The following is a 21,836-nucleotide window of genomic DNA, read 5'->3' as shown; positions in this document are numbered from 1 at the left end:
AGCTTGCCTGCCAGCTGTACATGCGAGCCGTGCCAGTTGGCTGGAAAGTTCTCTGGAGCGAGTCCAGTTAAGTAGACTGAATCACCGGCGGTCTTTCCAAGCTTGTGCGCTTAACAGCTCGGCCCTGCCCTCTGAGGTCTGACACGCAGCGTGGGGCGGTTCAGAAACAGCTTTATTGTGATGTTTCCCAAGTATGCGAGGGAGTGGGGCCTTCTGTGGCCTGGGAGCATTTGCATTTTCCTTGAGCGCTGAAACAGAGACATGGGGGCTTAACAGGGTCTAAAATAACAGGTTGGTGGGACTTAACCATTTCCCACAAATGTGTGTTCTGACACTCGCTGGGGGTGCATCCCTGCCACCCCCAGCGCCTCCTGCTCCCTAGCTTCAGGTGGCTGGGACCCCAGGTGTTTAAGATGACACCCCAGATTAGACAGAGTTATTGAGGTCAGAACCAGGCCACCAGGTTGGGGGCTGACATCTCTATCCAGGAAGACCGGAGGAGAAGCCTCTTAGTTTGATCAAGGGGTCATGTCTAAAGTTAAATTATCTCACGTACGGCTTCAAGCTGACCCAAATGAAGAAACGTGGACCTTAAGTTGGAGGTGAGAGCCCTGCTAAGAGCTGAAGTTTGTAATAATTCTATACATGCTCTGCTGTGGCCAACCTGGAAGTTTGTAATAATTATATATATATATATATATATATATTTTTTTTTTAAGCAAGCGACAATATAATTTGATGGTAGTACCTGCAATGGCAGTCACCTTTCCTGCAGGTAGAATTGATTCTTCTGCCCAAACTGCATTCTCATGGAGAACAGGGTGGAAGGCAGGATTTCTTTCTGCCGGGTGGGCAGTCTGCTTCCAAAGAGCTATTTGCGAGCCTCACGTAGTCAGGGAGAAGGCTCCTCCTGTATGCTTTGTTCTTGGTCATTTTCCCCCCTTGATACAGGATGATAAAAACAGCAGAGAATACCTTAGTTATTACCGAGGAGCGAATAACATACCATAATATACTCGTGTATAAGCTGAGTTTTTCAGCACAGTCTTATGCAGTTTTTGTGATAAAGTTAGGTGTGTCGGCTGATATCCGGGCCGGCTTATACTCGAGTATAAGTAAGTGTGCTCACTTGTCATACCTCGGTGAGCACGGGTGGCTTAGTGGTTACACATTGTACTGCCAGCTGGAAGGTGGGCAGTTTGAAACCCCGAGCAACTCCTTCGGAGAAGATGAGATTTTCTCTTCCCGTAAAGAGTTACAGTCTCAAAAGCCCACAGGGGCAAGGTCTACCCTGTCCTATACGGTCGCTATGAGTCCGGTTCGACTTGTGGGCAGTGCGTTTATACCTTTGGTCTTGGTGCCTATTTAAAAACATAGTATCTTGCAGAAGATTATATGAACTGCCATCGACACAGACCTTGGTCGGCTTTCTGCTGGGGAATACTGATCCTGCCTTTCAGCCTCCTTGGTCACACAACGCTGTACACAATTATAACGGCCGAGACATTTAAGTGGAGAGGTTTTTATTCATTTATGCACGCATTAAAGCTATTCACGCGCCCAATAAATGAAGCATAAATATTCCCCAGAAGCCCATTGGCCCTAACTTTGTAATAGTAACACCAAAAAAGAAGGAAAAATAAAACACAGCCCACATGTTTTATGAGTTAGTAGTTAAAGTTGTACGTCCCTGTGAACACTTACAGCAAACTGTGTTATTTCTCTTCTCGCTTTGCCAGAATAAGTACATGTCTTATTATCGTTATAATACGGGATGGATTTGTTCCGTTCTTGCTATAAATAGCCTGTCCAGTGCGGGCCCTGCGCTTAGCGCCAGGATGTGACCTTCGTATGATCTGTGTGAGCGTGTTGTCCTGTCACTTAGGAGGGGAGGGAGTGGGAAACCACATACAGTCCTTTGTGACTTTAGAGAAGCTGCTTGGAGGAAATCGTCACCTGGCTACTGAAGGAACAGCATGGTGAACCAGAGCTCCTTCAGCGGCCCATGAGGCTACCCCGCCCTCCAGGTTCACAGCCCCTCAGCGTTCCCTGTGCATGTTCTAGGGCACCAAGGGATTTTTCATTTTGCAAGGAATCCCCACTGCACAAGTATAGGTGCATGCATTCATATACATACATGTGTACATACATACAGATGATGGAGGAATGGCTAGATAGATGAAGAAGAAAGGAAGGACACTTGGTGTGTAGTGGGTTAATTATTGGGCTACTAAACACAACGTTAGCGGTTCAAACCCCACCAGCTGATTCTTGGGAGAAAGATGAGGTTATCTGTTCCCTGTGAAGATTTATAGCCTCAGAAACCTTGTCGTCGTTGTTTTTTTAATGGGGTTTGGGGTACACAGACCTGCCTAGTAACATTTTGGTCGTTGTGGGGAGGCTCCTAGGTTTGTGTCCTTGTCCAACAAACACATGTCTCCACCAGGGATCGTAAACATAAATCCTGGGCTTCCTGGAGACGCTTCCACAAAAGCACAGTGGAAATCAAGGGGTAGCATGAGAAGGAGTCGTCCGCAAGGACAGGCGGTCCTGAGACAGCTGCAATCCAAAAAAACCCAAACAGAAAACAAACTCCCTGCCAGGAAGTCGTCCATTCCCACTCGATGGACAGAGGAGGACGGGCCCTACGGGTGTCCAGGAGCAGACGCCCCATCTTTCTCCTGTGGAGCGCCTGGCGGGTTCCCACTTTTGATCTTGTGGTTAGCTCAAAGAGTAACCCACGACACCTCCAGCTGCGACCCCCCAACGTTCATGGAGGGAAACATCCCACCAGGCCGAGAAGTGGTAAGCAGGGGAGAGGGGTCTTTGTAACTGGCAATCTGCTTTTCCTCTGGGGCATGGACGCCCCGTGGTGGTGGTGACATGGCTTCCACGGGGAGGGAGAGAATTGGCTGTTTATATTGTGGCTTTGAGCTTGGGAGGAGAAAAAAGTAGGAGTCGCTAGGAAATGGCCCAGGGGGTTCGGGGTTGGGGAGGTGGTGCTGGACTGCCGCCTAGGGGCATGTTTCTTTTGTCAGAGGTCCAGAACTCTGACTGTGAAGCTCGTTTCCGAATCCACTGCATGACCTTGTACAAGTTAAAGAATCCCCCTCTGGGTAGTTTCGATTGGGGAAAAACCAGTTGCTTGAGAGGAGGTTGTTGAGAGAGTGGGCAGGGCTTCACACAGTGATGCGGAGAGGGACCTCCATCCCAGGAGGCACCCAGGAAGTGGCTCCCCTGTTTCTGCAGTCTGACCTTCAAATGGGAGGAGCACCCAGAGATGTGTTCTCTTGAGGTTCAATTTCAGCTCATATTTGACCAATGTCCCCACTTGTCAGTTCTTCTTTCTTTTTAACAATCATCACCGTAATACTTTACTTTAAAATAATTGTCAATTTGTTTTTTTCTTTCTTTTTTCCTTCCTTCCTTCCTTCCTTCTGCTTTTCCTTCCCATTCTGTTCTGTTTGGGTTTAGCTTGCTTACCCCAGGTACAGTCAAGAGGCAAATTCTCTTTGAAAACCTTGCAAACCTTTTGAATTTCACAGTCGCAACTCCTCAGTGCAAGGTGTGGAAAGTTCTAGAGTGCTTCTCCTGTGCCCAGCTTCTAGAGGACAGTAAATTGTGGCCCTGAAAACACAGCAACAAAACTCGCGCCAATGCCCACCCACAGCAACCCTATAGGACAGGAGAGAACTCCCTCTCTGGGTTTCCAAAAACTGTAATTCCTTATAGGAGTAGCAAGCCTCGTCTTTTTCCTGTGGAGCAACTGGTGGTTTCAAACTGCTGACCATGAGGTTAGCAGCCCAGTACATAACCACTACGCCACCAGGGCTTAGAATACACCAACCAAAGTATTGACTTGTGTGCATTTCAGCTCATGGATGCAGGGAGCCCCGCTGTGCGTGAGCGGCCTGCTAGGCTTTCGAGTGTCACACGAAGGTTGATTCCTCACCACTGAACCTTCCTGTCTCTCCCATTGGTATAATGGGTTTGCTTTGGGCATTCTCTGCCCATTGTACCCAGAGCCAGAGGTTGTGGGTCTATGGCAGGTATCAAGTTGCGCCTCCCTCATTTGCATTTCCTAGCTCCCTGCTTTGATGATCCAAAGGGAAGCTTGTAAAGGGTTGTGGGGAAATGTGTATGTCCGCAGGGGGCCTAGTCCAGAACAATGGAGCCAACCAACTTTCAGGTCAAAACACCATCCAAATAACTCTAACACGCTGGGTGAGGCTTGTGGAATTCCAGGGTCTGACCTGTAACCTCCTCCCCTCTGATTTTTATCTTCCCATCTATCTCCAGATTCTGATGCAAGGCATAAATCCAGGGGTGGCCTGGAAGTACACCCTTCCGAAGGCGGCGAATGGAACACAGACGACCCCCCAGAGACACGTGTACTCCTGGAATGCAGTGCAGTCCAACTGTTCAGTCTCCTGCGGCGGAGGTAGCACGCACCCTTCAGTCTGCTCCTCCTGAAAGCACGCTCTCACACCCCAGGCCGTTTTCACACTGTCCAACGAATATGTGCCACTGAGGGCTTCCCATCCCAAGAACTAGCCCTGTAGATGCCCATAGTATTGTCTCTGTGTTTCTCTACACAGAAAGTCACCGATCCTCATGAGTCATCTACCAGTAGGGCGCAAAGGTTACCCATCTGAAATTTAAGGGACACACACACACACACACACACACACACACACGTCTCCCTGGTTAATGTTAGATTCACGTGCTTGTTGCTACCTGAAAGGTCGGCAGCTCAAGGCTCCACTTGGAAAGAAAAGGGTGGGATCTGATCTACTGCAGAAAACTTAGCTCCCCCACAGCCTGTGTAGCACAGTTCTGTTTTAATGCATATGAGATCATCACGAGTCAAAATTCACTTGATGGTAACTGGTGAGTGCGCGCGTGCACACATACATGATGTTTCTCGTTCCGAACCAAACTGCCATCCAGTCACTTCCAGCTCACAGCAACCCTGTAAGACAGGGTAGAACTGCCCCTGTGAGTTTCCAAGACGGTCACTCTCTATGGGAGTAGAAAGTCTCATCTTTCTCCCACAGAGTGGCTGGTGGTTTTAAACCGCCGACCTGGCAGTTAGCAGCCCAATGTGTAACCCACTCTGCCACCAGTGCCCCTCTGAGAGGACGAAAGGTGGTGTGTATATATCTGTGTGTGATCTTTTAAGTTTACACTTCAGTTTCCCAAGTCCTGATTTTTCTGTTGTTGTAACTGACCTGCTGGAACTGATAGACAGAAGGGTCCAGGCCAGCGAGGAGACAGTGAGGCATGGGTGCCGTGTCTTGCCCTGCCCTCAGGGAGGGCAGCAGAGTCTCCCTGGGGAAGGACAGTCGATTCGACCTGAGAAGCAGACCTGGCAAGGAAGGAGCAGCCACCCTCATCCAGTCAACAAAATGGAGAAGAAAGTGCCTTTCTTTAGATACCACCACATCGCTGCTTTGTGCGTAAGGCCAAATTTGTCACATGTGTCCCCTGGGGAAAACAAACACCCATGTAAGACTCCATGAAAGCCACACATGAAGGCTGGTCTCTGGCTTCTAAGTAGGGTGCCTTGGAACCAGGGACTCAGAAAGTCAAGGTTCTGAACCCGGCCAATGCTGATGCTTTCTGAGGCCAAGCCAAGAAATAACGGAGAAAGACATGCTTCTCTTTAGAAAGATGTTAAATAATTCTAAAGGTAGCACTGTTATAGGAATAACATTTTGAAGGTGATATGCTGTAGAAAAGAAAAATAAATCGCCTGTCACTCTATAGTCAGCAAGGAAAAACTAATCCACTGCCGTCGAGTGGATTCCGAATCAGAGTGACCGGAGGGGATGCACAAGAACTCCTGAGGGTTTCCCAGGCTGTAAATCTTGAGGGAAACAAGATGCTTCCTCTTTTGCCCAAGGAATGGCTACTGGGTTTGAATGGCTAGACTCATGGTTACCAGCCCAGCATGTCATCCACGACTCCACCAGGGTGACACGAGTCAGCAATACCCACCATTAATACCTTGAGCCACAGCCTCCTGCCCCTGTTCAAATATCACATCAACACCCATGTGTGCTTGTGACGTGCTCAGATGCGTAGCACAGGTCGCCTGCTGAAGTACGTTTGAACTGCTCAGAGATCATGCTGCGGATGTCTTCTCCCCCTCTGCTCTTTCTCACCAAGTGTTAGGTTCTGAGCAGTTTTTCACCGATCAACTATTCTTTGGTGCATTTCTGTTAACTTCCCAGCATCCAAGGAGAACAGCTGGGGCCAGGAACACAGTTCCTCCTGGAAAGGGAGAGATTGGACTCCTTTTCCATTCGCTGGGAATGCTTCCAGTCCAGGAAAGGATGCTGGAGGAGAGCATTATGGGATTTTCCTCTTGCCTATATTTAGCAGTCCCTTCAACATGGCTCCTATTGGAAAATGGTATGTCCTAGGCTAACGGGGGACAAGAGTCCCTCTAAATATCCCAGAAGTCCATAGTATCTTTTAGGGAACTCCAGTGTGACTTGGATAAATGGCCCCGTGAAAGGAAAGCTATTTCCATCAGCCTGGAGCAGGACCGCCTGCTTATCATTTTCAGCTGGAGGGACTTCATTGTCCTAAAATTCTACTCAACGCACAGTTACCCTGGAAATATAAGCAAATGTAATCCAGAGTGGAAATCGCACTTCTATTGGGGCAGCTGACAAATGCAGGGATTCCACGCATACCAAAAAAGCTATGTTTCGTGACGAGACATGAGCAAGGAATGAACCCTGACAATAAGATGTGGAACGCGGCCTTTAGTGAGGCCCACTTCTATTTCCATGCGCATCGTGTTGCTGTGGAAGTAGATGATGCTCCGTGGTAAAGTAGGATCTTAGGGTTTGGCTGCATAATCCACCCGTGGGTCTCATTACCCCTCGGGCATTCCTGTGGACGGTCATTCGCCGTCGGATGTATACAGGGTGAGCGAAGGCTTGGTGGCCTCTTCTGCTTCTCAGAAGGTTGACTCTGTCATTCCACGGGCCCAGAGTCCACGCCCGTCTTGCACCCCCAGGAGTCACCCTCTATGGCTGGGAAAATACGAGAACTTCCATCCTTTGTAGTGTTCAGGCCAAAAGGAGGTATCTCCACAAACTAGTAACCTATCAGCAACACGGTGGAATGGGAAGCCGAGCTTGGGAAGCAGCCTGCAGGGGTCCCCTCTAATGTTCACTCTGTAACGTTTGATCTCTTACTAGGGTACATAAGCATAAAGGCCATTTGCTTACGAGATCGGAAAACTCAAGTCAGCTCCTCGCTCTGCAACGCAAGGACCAAGCCAGCCACGGAACCCAAGATCTGCAACGCTTTCGCCTGCCCCGCCTAGTAAGTCACCTGGGGACCCCCCTTCCGGTCATACTTGTATGTCTTCAGCCGCAGCTCTGCGAGCGTGACGGTGAGGTGCTCAGTTGTGACCCAGATGATTAGTGGTTCAAATCCACTCAGCAGCTCTGAGGAAGGGAAGTTCTGAAAATCCTGGGGGCAGTTCTACTCTGCCGCATGGGGTGGGGGTGGAGGCACCATGAGAGGGAATAGACAAGAGGACACGTGATACCAATCTCTCTATCGCGATAGTATGAGCAACACACCTCCAGTTCTTCTGGCTCAAAGCGACCCACAGGTAGATGCGATGCCCGGAAAGATAGCGGCAGGAAGGGGGCAGTTGAAATGACAGCATACGAGAGGCTGTCCAAAGGCGCACAGGAAAAGTGAATGAAAAGATAATGGAATGCCTTCACCAACTATCTGTAGCCCATTTGTATAGACGTCAAGAAGCCAGCTGTGCATTCTCTTTACGTTCGGTTTTGGAAACCAGAGTTCCATTCTTCTTTGATTCTAGTTTTCCAGCAACTTGGTGGAGCCCGTTGGTTTGACTTGTCAAGCCCACATTTGCTTCAGTCTGGCCAGCCAAACCCAACCTGGGAGCAAGAGTGTCTTAACAAACAGCAACCAAATCCTTTGGGTATTGGCCTCTCTGCTCTGCTCGGCATCAAGCAGATAGTTAAATAGCACAGAGTCAGTCCATAGGGATCATCCAAGAATTTAAAACAGCATACTACTGCACAGACCATGAAACCCCAAATGCAAATTATATAGTAGCGAGACTCAAAATAAAGAGCGCAGCGCCAACTAGAGACTTCGGCTCTGATTTTGGCACCCTAGGGTGGCCCTGAGGGATTGGCTTGCGGGTGCATGTTGTCTCACTCTTGTATGAACACTTATTTCAAGTCATCTTCCGGCCAAACGAAGTCTTCCCTGAAGTGAGTCATCTCCTGCCAAAGCTATATCTGTCGACTTGATTGTGTTTCTTCTCAGCCAGTGTTACTCTCACCAGGGTCCCAGAGCATCGTAATTAGCGGGCTTAGGTTTGTGGCGATACAGTCAGATGTGCCGACTTTATGTAGACGCATATACACACGGATGCCTTTTCTTCCTCTAGAAATAAAGGGCATTTGTTTTCAACACTTGGGGTTTCAGCTGGCCACCAATCCCAATACCCAACAGCCGGCCCAGTTCTTTCAGAAGTGCGAGTCAGCTGTATCCTGGGCACAAAGAGGAGGCTGGAATTTGGGGGACTTCCTTGGATTTCCCCCTTTGCTAAGCCAGCGTCTCTAAGAAATGCCAAGTGATTCTAAGAACTAACAAGGGACTCGGCACCATTGAGTTGCTATTGAACTTTAGGGGAGATAAGGTGTGTGTGTGTGTGTGTGTGTGTGTGTGTGCGTAAAGCCAGGACACTTGAATGACTAAGCTGATGTTTGATTTTTGAACCACACTCGCCATCATGATCCCAGTAGCCAACCAAAAACTGGAATGTAATCCCATCTGTGCGGCCATGAAAAGGTAGCAAGCCTAGATCCTGTCCGCTCCCTAAGTCCTCCCAACAGGCTGGGTACAGAAGTGCTAGTCTCCATGGAAACAGAATCCCTGGCTCATCAACAGTAGAGCAGACTCTGCCATGACTCTGTGCAGTGGACATGGTGAGGTGGCTCCTTGATTACCTGCTCCGCCCTATTCCTTAGAGCTCAATGTTTGCTGTTGGAATATGGGGGACACCCGGGGTAGAGCCCATAGCTGCATAGAAGAAATGGGTGTGTCACTAAAGAGTGGGGTGCCATGTGGTACATGGAGCCCTGGCGGCATCGTGGTTACCCATTGGGCTTCTGCGCTGTAACCTTCTAAGCTGACCCCTGTGCCTTGAATCTAACAATCCCAGTGAGTCGCCATGGAAGCCTTGGTTGGGTCTTTTATTACAGTCAAGGTCCGTACTAGTTGCTCATTGGGCTGCTAACTGGATAGGTCAGCAGTTTGAAACCACCAGCCACTTCACAGGAGCAAGATGGGGCTTGCTATTCCCATAGAGAGTCACCGTCTCAGAAACCCACAGAGGCGGTCCCAGTAAGATGGCATCCCTCAGTGCAGTGAGTTTGGTTGTGGTTTTTGATGTGGTCCATGCTGTTAAAATGTTGCTCACTGCCATCAAATCAATCCTGACCCATAGCAGCCCTCCTAGGGATTCCAGGACTGTAAATCTCTATGGGAGCAGAGAGCTGGATCTTTCTTGGACCCAAACGTAGTCACGGAGAACGATTATAGAGCAGTTTTGTCTTCCAAGGAGGGTGGGAGCATGTTGGCCCTAAGGTTGCAGGGCACGAGACACGCGGGGCTGGAGAGTTAGCCGAGCTGCAACACGGAGGGCCAGGCAAGTCCTGGGAAAAGCCGTCTGCTGTGCTTTCCTAGTCCTTTCACCACGATGTCCTGCTGTTACCCAGAGGCAAGAAAACCGGGATGCGGTGAACAAAAGTGGCCTTCTTAGAAACAAATGTTGAAATGGATAACTTTATAACTTCCTGGTATCCAAGGAGAAGTGTGAACTACCCATAATGCCTAGGACAGAGCCCTTGATGAGGAGTTTAGACGCCAGTAACTCTGGCTGAGTGGATGAATGGATTGCCCATGGGAGGGCAAGGGATGTGTGTTCCCCTAGTGTGTGACAGGCAGGTGGGTCCGACTCTCTGGACCACCTCCACATAGACATCGACTTCTATAAAAGAGCACTTCATTTGAGTCCATCTTACTGGTTCCAAGGCTGCTCGAAGATGTCCATCCTGTGGTTAATCTGAGGCTTCACTGAAAGCAATGTCCTTATTCCCACTGACAGCTGGCTGCCCGGTGAATGGAGTGAGTGCAGCAGGTCTTGTGCGGGGGGCCAGCAGAGCCGGAAGATGCAGTGTGTCCAAAAGAAGCCCTTCCAGAAGGAGGAGGCAGTGTTGCACTCCTTCTGCCCAGTGAGCACGCCAACTCAAGTTCAAGTCTGCAATCCCCAGGCCTGCCCTCCAGAATGGAGCCTTGGACCCTGGTCTCAGGTAACCTGGGAGACGCAGGGTTATCACTGTTTACTCGGGAGAGGTGAAGGTAGCAAAACCCCAGGAGGCACCCTGTTCCCCAGTTTCTCAACCGACCTAGAGGGCTACACACCGAGCTGCTAACCACAAGGTCAGCAGTTCAAACCCACCAGCCACTCCTGAGGAGAAAGATGAGGCTGTCTGCTCCTGTATCAATTTATCGCCTCAGAAACCCAAAGGAGCAGTTCTCCCCGGACCTATGGAGTTGGAGTTGCTGTGGGTCTGAACATTGGAGTTTGGTTTGGGTTTGGGTTGGGTTGTTCATGTGACGGCGCCCAGGAATCTGCATTTTATTCAGTGTTGTGAGTGAATCTCACTGTGATTTGTTACAGTCCTTGGAGGTTCGGAAATTAAGAACGTGGGGGCCATCCAGGCTATCCAATTAGGTTCAGCTAAAAGGGGTTTGTGTGTAGATGGGGAAGAGGAATTGGCTGCTGAATTCTCCAAAGCAAATGGAAAGTCCGAACAGAAAGGCTGAGCCACGTGAAGGCGATTGCATGCTTGCTTACAAGGGAAAGGCGGTAGGGTTAGCAGAAGACAAGCCGGAGTGTGGAGCACACAGTGTGATTTAGCCTAAGTGTGAGGTTGCCGCTGACTCCCAGTGGAAGGCACAAAATCCGAATGCTGGAGGAGCCACAGAATTACCTGTCATTCCCAACTCAAGGATTCCCCCTATGGCAAAAGTTCTCGGCGAGGGCATATCTACCACACACATTTTTGGACCATCACAACTTAGGAGAGGTAGCTACTGGTGTCCAGTGGGCAGAGATGAAAACCACAAAACTCAACCCCCATTGCCAATGAATCATTCAGACTCAGAAAAGCAAGCCGCTTTCCGTGCACGCAACAGCTTCTCGCCACAAGAACTGGCCCCCAGCGTCAGTGGTGCTGAGCTGGAGAAAGCCTTTTCTGGAGCATCCTCTGCAGATGGGAGCCCAGCCTCTTGTAGACCGTGGGTGGCGACCAAGTCGTGGGGAAAAACCACGAGATGCCTGGGTTTCATCACTTGAACTTTGAAGCCAGGCAGCGGGCCCTGGCCACGGTCCTGCCACGTTTTCCTTTAGAGAACTCCACAACCTGGGGCATATTGGTTTCTAGAAAGCTCAGTAAGTCACAAACCCATCCCAGCGGAGGTCAGAACCAGTGCTGTAGATTGGGTATTTGTTGGTGTTGCTTAGCCGTGGTAGGAAGACGAGACCATCTCTAGAGTGGGATGGGAAAGACCGCCTTTGAGCAAACTTTCGAGGTCCTTTAACGTGGGAGATTAGCTACTCATTTAGGTTGTCATTAGATGTCATTGAGCCCATTCAGACTTCTACCGACTCCCTTTACAACAGAGTCAAACACTGCCTGACCTGTGCCGCCTCCGTAATTGTCGCTTTGTCTGAGCCCCTTGTTGCAGCCACTCTGACAATCCGTCTCGTTGAGGGGCCTCCTCTTTCTCCTGGAACCTCCACTTTACCAAGCATGGTGACCTTGTCTTGGGACTGGCCCCTCCTGATAACATAAGCAAAGTACATAAGAGGATGTCTCACCATCTTTGCTTCTAAAGCACATTGAGGCCATAGTTCTTTGCTCTTTCGGTAGTCCACGGTACGTTCCATCACCACCACCATGTCCTCCTGCAAAGGCATCCGTTCTTCCGCAGTATTCTCCAGGCATTGTCCAGCTATAGTCGTTTAAAGGAAAGGATAAGTCTAATACATGGCACTGTGTTTTGGCCCCTTTATTTATTATCAGGAGTTGGAATCAACTGAAGGAGAACTCCAAGAATGATTTTTGCCATATATTATTTTAGCTCCAAGGATTATCTGAGCCAAATATCTGTGGTAGGCATGGGTAAAGAGAGATGGGGACGTGAAATTTTAAAAGAGTGAGTCAGTTCATGGAAATAAAAAAAAACCAACCCCACTGCTGAGTCACTTCAACGGGTGGCCACCCTTTAGGACAGAGCGGAGCTTCTCTTTAGGACTTCCAAGACCCTAAGTCTTTATAGAAGCAGACACCCTCTAATCTCCTGCCACAGGGGGGAGCTCCCACCCTTGTGCTGGCAACCAGGATCCTTTCAGTTCATCAAATGTACTCCAAAGGGTACGTGAAAATATTATGAGAGTGTATCGGTTTTGGTCACCTTGTGCTTTCTTATTTTATGACTACTAAACCAAAAGCTGGTGTGTGGATGTTTAAGCACTTATTCAGAACGAATGGGAAAGGGTCCTTCATAATTCACTCCTGGGACTTCTCGTTCCACTAGAGACCGTGTCTCGGGAAACACTGGGGGAGGCAATGTGTTCTGTTCACCCTTCTGAAAGCAGCCACAAATAGGTAATCCAACTCAATTAAGAGCTACCCATTTAGAAATTTTAAATGCGAACGAGTGGCTCTGTTTGCAGTGGTCTCTATCTGTGCGCTAGGATCCGACAGAATTGTTCAAAGCCCGTCTCTGCTTCTCGGCAGCTGTGTGATCAGTGTTTGGGCAAGAGACCTAAATCCTCCGATGCTCAGATTCCTCCCCTGTGAGATGGGATCACAGCAGTCAGGTCGTGGGGCAGATCCATGAGCATTTGTTCCCTGCCATGGTCTGCTCAATCTGATCCCACTGTGGTCATCTTCATCAGTCCCCCTGGCTCTGTCCCTCTGAACAACGTGAAGGACACAGGGACCTCAGAACAGACTTGGGAACAGGGGCCCAGGTGGTTGGCCGTTGACAAGGAGCCAAGCTGAGAGGACCCACATCCCAGATGGCCCTCCTGGAGAAACACGAGTTGACTATTGTCAAACTCAGGGAGGGGACACCACCCTGGAACACAAGGCCAGGCTCAGAGCCAAGGTCTTCTGAGTCACCCAGGATGTGCTTTTAGCGACACATCTGAAAACATGGCAGCGTTTCCTGCCTGATCTCGTTCACGGTTCTTGCAAACCTTGGGAGAGGAGGAGGGACCATGGCTTGTCCCTCATGCAGGTGTGCGCGGTAGGGGGGATCAGATGAGAGCTCGTGCTTCTCCCATTGGTTGGCCCAACACACAGCACCAAGACGGATGTTAGTGCACAAACTGGGGCCCTCCCTCCTTAGTTTCGATCCTGTCACAGATGGCTTTCGTTATTTTTATACAGCGACATACACCTGTGGGTACCCCAAACCACCACCACCCCCTTGCAGTTGCAACGATGCAGACTCGTAGCACGCCTAAAGGCCGGAGTCGAACTGCCCTCCCAGGTTCCTAAGAGCCTCTTCCGCCCTCCAGAAGGTGGGTGGGTGGCAAGTGCTGACCTTTCCGTTAGGGGCCCCTGGCTCCTTACACAGAGACGTATACGGGTAGGCACACTCCTGCAGTCGTTCTTGTTCGGGAAGCCCATCATCCTCGGTAGCCAAGTACCCAAGCAAACTCTGCCTTAAGCCAAAGAGAGATGCAGTCTCACCAACGAACCGCTTTCCAAATGGCTACCGTGTGGGCTATAAAGAGAAGTCTCTCTGCCGGCTTCTGGAGGAAGCACCTCTTCAGTCCGGCAGCAGCTCAGTAGCCACGGGGCATTGGGAATATCAAAGGCAGAGCGAACCCACATCTTAAGGCAAGTTCTGATCTCTCCTGGCCTCGCCTGGAATTCTCCGCTGGCTGTGAGGGACTATTTGGGGCATTTTGTTCAAACACCGAGAACTGTGTTGGCAAGCACTCGGTCGTGTTTGCTCATCTTGGACGCAGAAGGAAAACATCTCCGTGGTGTTTCTTTTGTCTCCTCCAGTGTTCCAAGACCTGTGGGCGAGGGGTGAAGAAGCGTGAAGTCTTGTGCACGAGTTCTGCCACAGCCAGCCCCCTCCCCGAAAGCCTGTGCACCAGCCTCCCAAAGCCAGAGTGCCAGGAGGGCTGTGTGCTGGGCCGGTGCCCCAAGAACACCCGGCTGCAGTGGGTCGCCTCCGCATGGAGTGAGGTATGAGTGTACACCTGCGATGCTTCGCTCATCTGCCAGCTTCTAGCACCCCAAAGCTTGGTTCTGTTCAGCATTACACTAGCTGTCGACTGACTGCCCTTTCCACCCTCCTGATGTCATCACACCTTGATCAAGCTTACCTATCACACTGGCTGGACCTGTGCTCAGGCAGCTGGGGGTGGGGGGAAAGTGTGGTGTGTGTGTGTGTGTGTGTGTGTGTGTGTGTGTGTGTGTGTGTGTGTGTGTGTGTGTGTGTGTGTATGAGACCTTCCATCATCCCATCCCATGAATTTCACATGGATGCCCCAAGCTTACATTAAAACACAGCTGCTTAGTGGACTTGACCACGGTGCCCTGCACCCTGAAACCTCCTTCTTTTGGCCCCCAGTGCTCCACCACCTGTGGTCCGGGTGTGAGGATGCGGGAACTGAAGTGCAGTGAGAAAGTCGTCCAGGGAAAGATGATAACTTTCCCAGAACGTCGGTGCCGCCATATTAAGAAACCCAGCCTGGATTTGAAGGAAACCTGCGACCGAGGAGCTTGCCCAGCCCGCCCAGTGTACAATCTGGCAGCTGCGTGGTACACGTCACCATGGCAACAGGTGCGTACCTGTGGATTTTCTTGTTAGGCGGCAGGCGAGTTGATTTCCTGTTCCTTGGCACCCCACGTGATGGAGTGGAAGTGCCCACAGGGCTTTCTCGAATAGAATCTTGTTAGGAGCGGATGGCAGATGGTTCCTACCACAGAGCTGCTGGGCGAATTAGAACCACCAACCTCTGGGTTGATCGTCGGACGCTTCACCATGGCACCACCCCGGCTCCTCCTCGCACACAGATGTAGGAGATCTGTCTGTGAGTGAGAGTCAGGGAAGGAGCCATTCCACCGCCCACTGTTGTCCTCTGAGGCCCACAGAAACGTGAGGGCGCCGTGGAGGCTCTAGGGCAAGAATGGCTTGTATCCCTGTTCATCTCCCGCTGTGACCCTGGGCAGGCTGCAGCAATCTCTTGTGAGCCTCTGTTCCACATCGAGAACATTGGGATGGTAACTTCTTGCAGATTTTCTTGACTGAATAGCTGAGGCGGCGAACGTCCAACAACATCGTCGCCTGGTGCTGATGTTGCTGCCGCTGCTTAAACCACCAGCGGGGCCGCCTGACTCCGTAGGAGTGCTGCTCACGGTCTTACTCTTCTGGTTCTTAGGCCATATTTCCAAATAACGTCACAGCAGCTCGCTATCCCACAGTGCCTTCCGTGCCTGCTCCGGTATCTCACGTAACCTGGAAAGCGACCTGTTCCTAGGTGTTGCCCCACTCACTCGCCACCTTTGTGTCCATGCCAACTCTCAGTGACCGTATAGGACAGGGTAGAACTGCCCTGTGGGTTACAAGAGTGTCACTGTTTATGGGAGTAAAGCCCTGTCTTTCTCCTGCAGAGTGGCTGGTGGGTTCGAACTCCTGACCTGTGGTTTTACGGATGGGACAAAGGGTGGAGCCGTTCAGCCAAGGACATCAAGCCCTTAAGCCCATCAGCTTTTAGAGCCAAGTCTTCTTCTCAGCAAACTTAGATGTCACTCGGTTCACCTTGGCTTGCTTCTTGCTGGTGAGGGTTAGTACGCGATATTCAACCTCAGAGACCCGTGGCTTTAGGAAGCCGACGCTGTGTCTTTGCCCTTGAAGTCTTCCAGGCAACACACATGTTCAGGTGGCTTGAGAAATGCGACCCACCTCACTATTTAACCCTGGGGGAGGATTCTTATATAGTCTTCTGTTTGTGTGTTGATGTGTTTGTATAAACGCATTTCATGACTGCCCTCGGGTATTTAGATCTAGACATAGATGAGGTAACATCACCAAGCTCATGGTAAGTGGAATGAAAGACATGGAATTTTGAAGACCCTCCCCCGTGTGGGGGGGGGAGGAGTGTATGTGCATGGAGGAAACTAGGAACTAACACATGGAGGAACGGAAAGGAAATCAGGACCGTCCCATGTTCCCAGTGGACCAGGCATTGTTCTAAGAGCTTATATGCTGCATTGCAATGATTTTCCTTTGTGCTTCTATAAAATCACAGCGAATTTAAAATGTAAAGGAATTTGGAAACTCTTATCATACTACAGAGAACAAGGGTCAGCAAGCCATTGCCAGCAGGGCCGAATCTGCCCCTCCCACTCTGCCCATTTAGGGAAATACCCATTATGGGGACCCAGCCATTCTCATTCGCTTCCGTGGTGTCTAGGGCTGCTCTCACAGTTTAAAGGCAGGGTCGAGTAGCTACCATGGACGCCCTGTGGCCCCTATAGACTGAAATATTGACTTCCAGCCCTGTATGGTACCAGATGATCAACCACTACTGTAGATGAGTTGGTGACAACCATGCCGTGATATTTGGGTGTTGGCTTCCTTTCCATTACTGGTTTATTATCTATGATTACATTGCCTGATCAAGAGAACAAAGATCATGTGGCATGTTTGTTGAAGCAAAACAAAAAGCAGGGCTTTCAGTTGGCTCCTTCCAGCTTCACCCCTGCTGAGAATGTGCGTTCCCACCTCAGATTTACCTACTGAGTCGGACCCTCTGGTTTACGAGGATCCCCAAGGAATGGGGGATCTGGAAGGATCCCCCATGAAAATGTAAATGCTCATCTAGGGATGCATGAGAGTGAACCAGTTCAGAGCTCTGATGAAAAGAAACATCAATAGCTCCCAAGGAGCCCTGCTGGTGCTGCAGGTTGGACATCAGGTGGATAACCACAAGGTCAGTGGTTCAAACCCACCAGCTGCTCGGAGAGGAGGGGGAGGGAGAAAGATGAGACTGTCCACACTAGTAAAGATTTACAGCCTAGGAAACCCCATATAGGGCTGTGATATTGAGTTGGAATCAACTCAGTGGTAGTAGGTTTGGGTTTTTACACCCTGAAAATACTTTTAATTTTTTAAAATGTGTAGCTGGCAAAAAATAAGGTGACTGACAATGTTTGATCCTCTTTCTTTCATATGTTTTTTTTTTCTTTTCCACTTTAATTGATCAGGGAAACTACTGACCACAGGTAGCTGTGACACTAACTTAGAATCTGACTGGGCTTAAGACAGAACTTCCGACTTGTCTCCAATGGGCTGCTCTCTTCCTGCGCTAGTTTTGATTATGTGCTTCACTGTGGTATCCACAGAGATTGTCTGGAATTCTTGAAAATCTGTGATAGATTGCTTAGATGTGTCTGTATTTGTTCCTGCATTCTTACGGCCACTCCTTTATTTCTGAAACCTCATTTATGAATGAGTCAGCCACCTGGGTGATCTTGGGCTAAAGCTAGAGCCGTTTCCTAAGATCCTGATCAGAGCAGAGGGACCACACACCTTAGGATAGACACCATGGCCTATGAGCACATTGCCTGGGCCTGGCCTGCCCTGCCCATTTTGTCCTCAGGCAGGCTGATAATGACCTTAAGCAGCAGAGGGTCTCTTTTCTTGTGTCATAGCCATGAGAAGGGGCACTGTCCCTGTCCACTGAGCACTCTATGGGCCTCTCTCCCCTCCCCTGCAGTGCACGGTGACCTGTGGAGGAGGGGTCCAGACCCGGGCTGTCCACTGTGTGCAGCAGGGCCGGCCATCCTCCGGCTGTCTGCTCCACCTGAAGCCGCCAATGTTGCAAGCCTGTAACACAAACTTCTGTCCAGCCCCGGACAAGAGAGGTAAGAGACTCCACGCTCCAGTTCATTCCACTGGTCTGCAGAGAATTTCTTGACAGTTCCCCCATGTTTGGTGGGTGGCTTGTGCATTGCACAACTCTAGTGGGCACCGTTCATGTGCCCGTGTATGTGCACAGCGCCCCTTAGGGGTGCACAGACACACTTCTCTCCCAGGTCCTCTCTGCCCCAAGACATGGTGTCTGCCCTGGTCTGCTCTCAGCGTCATCAGTCCCAAGTTTTAATTGCACCCTATAGCATGTTAGCCATGGATCCTTACTTTGAAATGAGAAAAGGCGGCTGCCTTTGGAAACTAACACCCTTTTAAAAGAAAACTTAGGATTTTCATAGTTTAATAGACAACTGGGTAACTTCCACGTGCCAGGAATTCGGATGCTCAAGAATGAATGCGTAAGAACTTCCCTCCAAAGTTCACATCCTGAGGTGGATATGGGAGACTCCCAGGGTGCCCGTTCTGACACGCCCCGGTCTGTCCCAAGCACGTGTTTAAACGGGCTCTCTGTCATCCGTGGGGACGAGTTCTCTCACAAACCCGTCTTGGTCATCTTAGGGTGCCTCTCAAAATGAGGTCCCGTCTGAAGGGATCTGTCAGTTTAATTCCAGGGCAGAGAAGTTCACTCAGAGATTATGGGGACTGGTTTGTTGTTATTGCTGTTTTTTGGAGGGACTCATGGGGGTGGGTGGGTGGGGGAGGGGTCACCAAGCAGGAGTCCTGATTGATTTTCTCAAAGGCCGCAGGTCACTCACAGGGACTTAGGAGGGACAAGCTTTAAGAAAAGAGAAAGGAGCCTTGGTGGGCAAAAAGACAGCCCAGGAATTTCCCCCATCACAGCAACACACCTGTCCGTACCTCTGAGGGCAGCAAGGAGGCGGTCCAGGGGCACTTCCAGGAGAAGACCCTTCAGAGACCGTGTCTGTACACGTCCAGCCCGGCGTTTCCCCTTCAGGCGCCTCTTTGTTCCCCAAACCCAAAGGACACTTCCAAGGAGCATGGTGGGAGCCCCTCCAGGCTGTTGCTGTGGCGTGGTATCAATGGAAGCACACAGATGCTTCTGGGGAGGATCAGAGAGTTGGAAACACTGCCTTCGGACATCTGTAAGCCTAGGCGGAGAATAGGTCCCCAAAGCCTCAGCTTCTCGTTTTTTAAGATTTTGGGTGTTTAACAAAGGTTTCTAAGATCTCGTAGCAATGCTTTCTGACTTAGCCTCATTAGGACGGCCAACTCCAGTGAATAAGCATGCACCCGGGACGACACATTCAGAGTTTTGTTTCGTCTTCTTGTAGTGGAAGTAAGTTCAAACGAAGTGCCGGGAGTCTTAATTGGAAAGCAGGGAATTCAAGTACCTGAAGGAACCCTGCTTTTCTTCCCGGGCCCCATTCATTTTCAAAGTAATCTGATCAAACAGGAAGTATTCTTTCTTTTGGCCTAATCAGATTTTCTTGTCCGGCACGTACCTGCGGGGTGCTGTTTGAACGCCACCACGGCGCTGCCACAGCTGCCCGGCTTCTGACCGTTTCTGCCGATCCGTGGTAGATCAGATGAGCTTCGGGCCTACTCCACCCCTGTCTGTGACTCCTCCAGCCTCAGCCTGAGGCTGGGGCATCTCTTTGCCCTCGTCTTGTCTAAGAGGCGAACACCAGTTGTGCGTCAACTTCTCAGAACCAAGCAACGCTGAGATGGTGAAGCTCTATACCTTTCTCAACAGCAAGCTCATGGAGCAGAAGCTCACAGCGTGGGAACAAGTGGCCATATTCTCCACGGTCCTTTCCTTCACCATCAGGGATGTATCATTCATACACACACACACACACACACACACACACACACCTATTAATATCTGTCTCCATAGCAACATAGCCTATCTGTAGAGATGAATGCCAGCATGCAAGCCATCCTCCCTCCCCCGCCCCTAGTACTGCCAGCAAGACAGTGAGAAATCATAATGTCTCCTGGGCAGAGTAATGTGTGGCCCATGTGAGCACAAAGCCCACAGACCTTATTTCCCCTGGTTCACTCAGCGCTTGGCACCTCCACCCCCACCCCCATCCCCACCCCCGGCCATATGTGCTGAATGAATCAATGCAGGAGGGCATGAATGAATGGTGCGTGAAGCCATGTGTGGTCTTCTACATCATTCAAACCCAGCTCACTAGGTATCTGCTACATACCCCTGGCGCTCTCCTCAAGGCAGCAGCAGAAGAAGGCAGGGTCTCCGTTCTCAGACTCTGAAGAGAGAGTGTTTCCAAGGAGAAGGAGTTCTGAGAGCAAACACATCTAAGCAATGGAGTGTAGTCTTTGGAACAGGGCTGGCCATTCCACCTGTGTTGTCGAGACCAGGCGCAGGCGGAGCTGAGGACACAGCTTGAAGAAGTCTTGACTGAGTCTTTCAGGTATCTTTTAGAGGCGGGAAGGATGAAGTGGAAGGGAAAGAGGTTAAAAATCATTGGGATCTCTTTGGCCTATAGTTTTCCTCAGGGAGCCTTCTCCATTGTTGTCCCATTCCCATCCCAATCCCAGGGCGAGTTGGGAGCCCATCCTCATCCCATGTAAGAAGAACGGCAGGCCAGACCACAGCCCTGTCTGTCTGTCTGTCTGCCTTACAGCTCTTAGCCAAGCAGCCAATGGTGAGAGCCACAGAGTATGTTCTCTGGAACCACGAATGGGCAGTGAGCATCCCCGTGATGATCCAGGAAGAAGATGGTTCTGTGACTCTTCCCCGTGACCCCCACTGAGAGCCAGGCATTCTGCTAGGCTCTGTGAGTGTTTCAGAGGATCCGGCCTCCCCTTAAGGAGCTTACAGTCGGGGGTCACTTTCTGGTCATTGCGGTAACTCAACGTCAACACCACCGAAGCCACAGCTTGCCCACGTTGGCATCTCCCAATCTTCCAGGGCAGCCAACAGGTGTGCAGTGCCCTGGTTCCCCTCCCACACTGACAGCCCCTTCTACCTAATAGTGTCATTCCAATGGGGTGCTGTACCTGGGTGTCTTGGTTGGCGTCTACACCTTGGAAGACCCATCGTTTCGCTTGGCACGCATTAGACGGTCCGCTCTATCTGGAGCAGGAGAGCAGTCGCCCAGGGACGGCGTGTCCTTTAGCACCTTCACACCTTGCACTGCTTCCGTCAGCTGGGCGGTGCCTGGGCTGCAGCTCCCCGATCCTAGTAAGCTACATACAGCCCATGGAAGTCCGCAGTTTCCAAGGAGGGGAGGAAAGGGGAGAACAGACGGCACTGAATCGAGGAAGGAAGAAGGAACTTGAGTCAGGAAAATGGACGTGGAAGTGCACACTCTGCCACGTACTAGCTGGGTAACTCTGGCACCCCCAACACCCACCGAATGTGATGTTGCCCCAGTCACAACGCAAGCCAGGCACAGTGGCTGGGCTGAGGTGTATTGGGGTCACTTTTTCATATATGGCCAATGCAAGAACACATCTTATGGTTAGACAAAGGGCCTCTTGATCTTTCGGGCTATTTCTCAAACGGAGAAATAATGTTGACTTAAAAAAAAAAAGAAAGAAAACTGTTGGGAAGATTAAAAATAAATTCATTCACTTTGGAACATTCATTTTCTTGTACCATTGTGAACACCTCATACCTAGTGGCTCAGTTGTATAAGAAGAGTTGTGCAATCAACATCACAGTTAACTTTGATCCCCGTAGGGCAGGTTAGAAATGCCCCTGCAGGTTTCCGAGTCTGTAGAAAGTCTCATCTTTCTCCCAAGGGAGCTGCGGGTGGTTTTGAACTGCTGACCTTGCAGTTAGCAGCCCAACCTGTAAC

The 21,836-nt window shown here is 50.3% G+C and overlaps 1 protein-coding gene across 1 annotated transcript in view; it reads left to right on the top strand.

Annotated features, from left to right (window-relative positions):
- Window positions 1–20,786, top strand: part of ADAMTS18 (ADAM metallopeptidase with thrombospondin type 1 motif 18) — a 142,997-nt gene extending 122,211 nt beyond the window's left edge. The window contains exons 17-24 of the mRNA XM_045293929.1: window positions 4,300–4,441; window positions 7,218–7,344; window positions 10,181–10,385; window positions 14,166–14,351; window positions 14,740–14,952; window positions 17,891–18,038; window positions 19,684–19,838; window positions 20,658–20,786. Of these exons, the coding sequence (XP_045149864.1) occupies window positions 4,300–4,441; window positions 7,218–7,344; window positions 10,181–10,385; window positions 14,166–14,351; window positions 14,740–14,952; window positions 17,891–18,038; window positions 19,684–19,838; window positions 20,658–20,786 (1,305 nt within the window). The remainder of the gene's footprint in view (window positions 1–4,299; window positions 4,442–7,217; window positions 7,345–10,180; window positions 10,386–14,165; window positions 14,352–14,739; window positions 14,953–17,890; window positions 18,039–19,683; window positions 19,839–20,657) is intronic.
- The last annotated feature ends 1,050 nt before the right edge of the window (window positions 20,787–21,836 follow it).

The sequence above is a fragment of the Echinops telfairi genome, unplaced genomic scaffold (genome assembly GCF_000313985.2).
Source record: "Echinops telfairi isolate 266 unplaced genomic scaffold, ASM31398v2 ScPeMD7_2291;HRSCAF=2852, whole genome shotgun sequence".
Lineage (NCBI taxonomy): Eukaryota > Metazoa > Chordata > Mammalia > Afrosoricida > Tenrecidae > Echinops > Echinops telfairi.
The sequence above is the reverse complement of the archived record's forward strand: the minus strand, read 5'-3'. Positions and strand labels throughout refer to the sequence as shown.